We start from the raw sequence: 7,104 nt of genomic DNA, 5'->3' as shown, positions 1-7,104 counted from the left end.
CCCCCCGGGGAGGGGGGGGCGGGCCCAGTTTCTTTTGGGGGCGGCTTTAAACGAAAATAGCCAAATAAAAATGTTTTGCCTTTGAAAAAAGAAAAAAATTTGGGGGGTTAAAGGGGGGGGCCACCCCCCCTTTTTTTACCCCAAATTTACATTTTTGTGCCTTTAAATTTAAAAAAATGTCTGGAAAATAACTGATTTGCGATTTTTCAAATTGGCTTTTGGGGGGGTCCAAAACAAATTAATACGCAGTTTGACTCCCCCCCCCCCCCCCCCCCCCCCAAAGCAGTGCACCTGTGTGCGGGAGTGGCGTGTCCGAATAGTTCCTGGGGGCTCGCCGGAGACGTCTCCAAATAGTTCCTGGGTGCTCGCGGGAAACGTCTCCGAATATCTTCTGCCCGTGGCAGGTGACGACGGAGCGGTGTCGGGCTCCTAGAGGTACACGGGGGCGTCTCTTTTGGGCACGTGAGAGGGGACCTCTGTTGGGGTGATCATCTGGTAGATTCGCTGAGGATAGATACGGGAAAGATGTGTTGTTGTTATTGGTATGGTATGGTATAGTATGGTATGTTGTTTTTTTATAGTAGAGGGTTGTACCGCGCTCGCATCTGCATAAGGTCATATGAGCGCCAAGGGGTGGGCGTCAACAGAGAAGTCTTTACAGGGAATCAGACTTACTCTGCTCACCTCTCTAGCTTCAACAGTACAAGGTCTGCCTCGACTATCAAGGCACCCCGGAAATAGCAGGTCACAGAAATGTGACAAACATACAAAAGAAGTAGAGGAAAATGACAATAGTAAGGATTAGGAAAGAAAAAGCATCACTTCCCTGTTGTGGTTCAGGCACAGTTATGAGCGTGACATTGATGAATCAGCCCATTTACAATTCTACTATGCTTGAACGAGAAATGTCCCCCCCCCCTTTGAGAATGGCCTAAAGACAATTCAGTCAGTGGCACCACCCCTGGGGTTGGTATGGTATGGCATGGTATGGTATGGTATGGTATGGTATGGTATGGTAGGGTATGGTTTGGTATGGTATGGTATGGCATGGTATAGTATGGTATGGTACAGTATGGTATGGTATGGTATGTTAGGGCATTGTATGAATTCCACACCCATAAAGAACACTGCAAGTCTAACAAATAAATTCGAACCAGATAAATGACCTCCTCCACCCCTCCTCTTTTCTCCCTTCTCCTCCTCTTCCTCCTCCTCCTCCTCCACCTTCATTTTTTCTTCTCCTCCTCCTTGATATAAAAACGATAAACAAATAATAAATAATAATAGATAGCATTTGTATAGCGCAAACTCGCGCTAAACAGCAAGCTCTATGCGCGTCCCAATCTATACTATTACCTCGCAGACCTGAGTACATTCTGAAACAACCTCAACTTCCTGGGAAGCATACAGTGCAAGCGGCCATTTTATAGGCGCTCAAACACTAACATGCTGACAAGATCTTTCACTGTCTATGGCCGGGTACCCATTCCCACCTGGGTGAAGTGGGGAAAATTCGTGCAAAGTGCCTTTCCCAAGGACATAACGTCAGGCCCACGGATCGAACCTTCGAACCCGCAACCTCACGATTACGATTCCGGTAGCCTAACCACTAGGCCACAGACGCCACAAAGAGCGAAATATTAGCTTACGATTATTATTGTCTTATTGCTGCTCATTTATATTATGCATGTGATTGTAAGCCTACGTGCGTGTGTGTGTGTGTGTGTGTGTGTGTGTGTGTGTGTGTGTGTGTGTGTGTGTGTGTGTGTGTGTGTGTGTACACGTGGTGAAACACCAAACCAGTGTGCCAGGACCTGGACAATAAAGATGTATCTTATCTGATCGTGAGTGAGTGAGTGAATAGGTGAGTGAGTGAGTGACCGCGCAAACGTACTCACCAGAAGGAAGAGAGGACTAATGTATGTCCAAGACACCCTCCAGAAAGGTCCAGGAGCTGTCCCCAGCATGGTTTCAATGTCGTGCGAGAAGCGATCCACACCTGTAGACGGACAAATAGACGCCAAGCTCATACGTCACATTTTGTTAACCCTCGTCGTATGGATAATATAGATCAGAAAGGTTGTAGGTTCGAATCCTGGGCCTATAAGTTGCGAGGTTGTGTCCTTGGGAAAGACACTACTTATAGTGCGGTCAAAAATATCGTGGCGTAACGTATTGTCAAATATCACCTTAACTATTGAACATAGATTCTCCAACGTTTGCACAATGACATATCAATTTGTCTTAGCTGATGAATGTTTTTTAAAACTTCTGCACACTGTATCCTAGAAAATTCCATAATAAATACCAATAAAAAATCCAAGTCGAGGGTTTCTAGAGTTTAAAAAAAGTTTACAACTCGGGAAATATTGCTTTTAAAAGAAAGCCTGTCACTGTTCTCTAAACGAGATTTTATGCTTATTGAACGCGTGTTTTGAGAACCCTTCATTTTTTGTAAAAAGTTTTTCCACTAAAAAGTGTCTTTGGCAAGTTGTGACGCAGGCCATATACGTATGAAAAATGTGTGCAAGAAGCAGGAAGTACTGTGAACATTCCCATTTTCCGTGTGACGGAGATTTATAGTTAATTATTTAAATTTAAGAAGAACATTTTAAATCTAGCATCCATTGTTGTGGAAAAATATATGATTAAGTTAAGACAAATTGATACAAACAGCTGTGAAAAGTATGAGTGACGGTGATTCACACGTTTAAGAGGTATGTGAAGATAGTTGCACCATGAATTTATGACCGCACTATAATTCAAATTGCTTCTTCCCAGAAGGGAATGGCTGCCCGTCAATGGGAAACAGTGAAAGATTTACTATATATATATATATAACTTTATCACGATCCATTTTGACCTTCAATCTTTACAAGAAAATGCCAAAACACATTGCGAAAGTATTGGTTTGTGTGTTAAGATAGCTTTAAAAAGATTAAAAACACAGTCTTTGATTAAGGAGGAGAATCAAAATTCACCCAAATCGACTTCAAATTCCAGCTGTTTAAGTCAGGTAGAATGCAAAGTTCTGAAAAGCAGTTTAGGTCTGAAAAAGGAACTAGATCTATCCAATCTTTGAGTTCAAGACTGAAAGAAAAAATATGTTTTATTTTAAGGATGCAAAGATCTATCCCCGCTGTTTTATGCCCCCAAAAAATAATATGAAATTATGCAAACTGAGCCCAAAAATGTGAAATTATGCGATTCTGTTAATTTTAACAAAGAATGATAAAGGAAAATAATCTGAAATTATGCAAAAAATGATCAAATTTTGCTAAATTATGCGGGGTGCTTAAAACCACGGGGACAGGTTGTTGACTAAGCATAAAGTCGACCGTGTTCAGATCGCCATACTGAATGGGGACATAAAAAGGTAGCTGTACAAAGCACCCATAGATTATAGAGTAGATTACTGTAGATCCATGGACAACGATGGACTCCAAGAAGACAATCAGCAAGATAGACACACACTTGACACACACACACTCACAAATAAATACATTCACACACACACACACACACACACACACACACACACACACACACACACACACACACACACACACACACACACACACACACACACACACACGCTACAGCTTACCGTAGATCCAGGAAACAGCTACAGCTTCCAAGAAGACAATCAACAGGATAGAGATGGGCGCCCCGTATGTGTCCATTAGTTGTATCACATAGATACCGCCCTGAGGGTAAACATAAGAATCATCATCATCATCATCATCATCATCATCATCATCATCATCATCATCATCATCATCATCATCATCATCATCATCATCATCATCATCAAATGATAATGATAATAATAATAAAATAATAATAACAATAATAATAATAATAATAATAATAATAATAATAATAATAATGAAAATAATAATAATAATAATGATAATAATGATAATACATGTATTAATAATAATAATATAATGATAATATGACCTAATAATAATAGATCTAACAATAATAATGATAATAATAATAATAATAATAATAATAATAATAATAATAATAATAATAATAATAATAATAATAATAATAACAATATATATATATATATAGATGTACAAACATGTATATTAATCAGAACTTATTAACACTATACACTATAACTAACAATTGAACAAATGAGTCTTGAGCAATCGCTTAAACCTATCTAAATTTGCTGTTTCTCTAAGATCCTGAAGCAAGGTGTTCCAGATTTTGGGGCCAAAAAATGAGAAACTTTCCTCACCGAAAACATAGATTTCTAGATCTAGTCAACTACAGAAAAAAACGTTACTAATGATTTGTTACGTAATTTTCTTTCCTTCTTGTGGAGGTGGGTTGCTGTTCTTTACCTTGTTCATGATTCTGTTTTGTGTGTTGTTTTTGTTGTTGTTGTTTAAGTTGTTAATGTTGTTGTTTTTATGGCTGTTGTTTTGTTGTTGTTGTTGTTGTTGTTGTTGTTGTTGTTGTTGTTGTTGTTGTTGCTTAAACATTTTTCTTTGTTTAATTTTTTTTATCTTTGTCATTTATTTATTCATTTATTTCATTTTATTACATTACATTACATTTTATTTCATTTTTCTTTATTATATTTTTTTCCATTTTTTTTGGCGGCTATTTATTTATTATATTTATACATTTATTTATGTATTTATTTATGTATTTATGTATTTATATATTTATTGCTGTTTTCTTTCTTTATTTATTGGGGAGAGAGGGGTGGAAATGTAAGCAGCACTCACGTAAGTAGTAGTGACGAGCCCGCCAAGGAAGCACCAGAGTTATTTATTTATGTATTTAAGAATTTATCTATTTATTACTGTTTTATTTATTCATTTATTGTGGAGTGGAGGAGGGGGGGGGGGGGGGGTGCAAATATAAGCAGCACTCACGTAAGTAGTAGTGACCAGCCCGCCAAGGAAGCACCACAGCATGAGACCAGCGACAAACAGCTCACGGTGACGTCTCAGGAAGGTCCACTCGTCCAGGATCCCTGTGATGATTGCTTCAAGGCCGCCGAACTGACCAGAGGAACAGTTTTAGTTTTTAGTAAATATTATTCTTTTTTTGGTTAAAGTAGAGGTTTTATGGCGCTCGCAACTGCATAAGGTCATATGAGTGCCAAGTGGTGGATGTCAACAGAGAAGTCCTTACAGGGAATCAGGCTTACTCTGCTCACCTCTCTAGCTTCAACAGCACAAAGTCTGGTTCGACTATCAAGGCACCCCAGAAATAGCGGGTCACAAGAGTGTGACCAACATACAAAAAGAAGTAGAGGAAAATGACGATAGTAAGAATTAGGAAAGTAAACGCAGCAGTTCCCTGTTGTAGTTCAGGCACACTCATGAGCATGACAGTGTTGGATCAGCCCATTTACAATTCTACTGTGTATTAGAACGAGAAATGTCCCCCTTTGGGAATGGCCTAAAGACACTTCAGTCAGTGGCACTGCCCCAGGGGGTAGTAAGAGTTTTACGGTACTTACAAGACAGTAAGGTCATATAAGTGCCTCCATGATTAGAGATGTTAAAAGAGACTAACAAAGACAAAAAAGAAGGAGAGAAGATAAAGAGGATAGACGTTTGATAGGAAAAAAGAAGCAAACCACACCAGAGCACCCGCCAACCACCCACTGACCAACGGAATAGTCACGGACAGTTGGGTGAGTAAGGTGTACAAGTTTTACATTGTGTATTGGTCCTCGTCATCATCATCATCATCATCATCATCATCATCATCATCATCATCATCATCATCTCAGAGCAACCACAACAACTACCATAACTACAACCACCACCTTCAAAAAAACAACGAAAGCAACAACAACAACAACAGCAACTACAACAACAACAACAACAACAATAACAATAAGACTTTCAGTAGTGTCTAGCCCCAGCATCATCAGCATAAAGAAGATGACGGCCCAGAACTACCATCACCACCACCACCACAACCACCGCCACCACCACAACCACCACCACAACAACAACAACAACAGCAACAACAGCAACACCACTCACTGTAGTATCAAGCCCCAGCATGATCAGCATAAAGAAGAAGATGACGGCCCAGAACGAAGTCCCTTCTAAGGTCGCCACCGCCTCGGGATACACCACGAAGATCAGACCCACATCTGGGGATTGCAGAAACTATACAGATCAGTTGGGCTTTTTATTTTTTGTTCGTTTGTTTGTTTGTTTTGGTTGGTTGGTTTTGTTGTTTTGTTTTTGTTGTTGTTATTTTTCCCCTTTATATTTGTGGAAAAAACATGTAAGAGACGTAAGTAACTTTGAATACCTGCACATTTGTGGAAAAAACATGTAAGAGACCTAAGTCACTTTGAATACCTGCACATTTGTGGAAAAAACATGTAAGAGACCTAAGTCACTTTGAATACCTGCACATTTGTGGAAAAAACATGTAAGAGACCTAAGTCACTTTGAATACCTGCACATTTGTGGAAAAAACATGTAAGAGACCTAAGTCACTTTGAATACCTGCACATTTGTGGAAAAAACATGTAAGAGACGTAAGTCACTTTGAATACCTGCACATTTGTGGAAAAAACATGTAAGAGACCTAAGTCACTTTGAATACCTGCACATTTGTGGAAAAAACACGTAAGAGACCTAAGTCACTTTGAATACCTGCACATTTGTGGAAAAAACATGTAAGAGACGTAAGTCACTTTGAATACCTGCACATTTGTGGAAAAAACATGTAAGGGACCTAAGTCACTTTGAATACCTGCACATTTGTGGAAAAAACATGTAAGAGACGTAAGTAACTTTGAATACCTGCACATTTGTGGAAAAAACATGTAAGAGACCTAAGTCACTTTGAATACTTGCACATTTGTGGAAAAAACATGTAAGAGACCTAAGTCACTTTGAATACCTGCACATTTGTGGAAAAAACATGTAAGAGACGTAAGTCACTTTGAATACCTGCACATTTGTGGAAAAAACATGTAAGGGACCTAAGTCACTTTGAATACCTGCACATTTGTGGAAAAAACATGTAAGAGACGTAAGTAACTTTGAATACCTGCACATTTGTGGAAAAAACATGTAAGAGACCTAAGTCACTTTGAAT

General features: G+C 39.0%; 1 protein-coding gene across 1 annotated transcript in view; it reads right to left on the bottom strand.

The window, feature by feature from the left end:
- Positions 1–419: 419 nt before the first annotated feature.
- The window catches only part of LOC100533265 (serotonin transporter), a gene marked incomplete in the record, with an annotated part of 31,407 nt that continues 24,722 nt past the window's right edge, over positions 420–7,104 (bottom strand). Inside the window, 5 exon segments of the mRNA NM_001204573.2 lie at positions 420–504; positions 1,899–1,999; positions 3,608–3,707; positions 4,902–5,030; positions 6,030–6,143. Of these exon segments, the coding sequence (NP_001191502.1) occupies positions 430–504; positions 1,899–1,999; positions 3,608–3,707; positions 4,902–5,030; positions 6,030–6,143 (519 nt within the window).

Source organism: Aplysia californica, unplaced genomic scaffold (genome assembly GCF_000002075.1).
Source record: "Aplysia californica isolate F4 #8 unplaced genomic scaffold, AplCal3.0 scaffold00586, whole genome shotgun sequence".
In the NCBI taxonomy this organism is placed as follows: domain Eukaryota; kingdom Metazoa; phylum Mollusca; class Gastropoda; order Aplysiida; family Aplysiidae; genus Aplysia; species Aplysia californica.
This window is presented reverse-complemented; position numbering and strand designations above follow the sequence as displayed.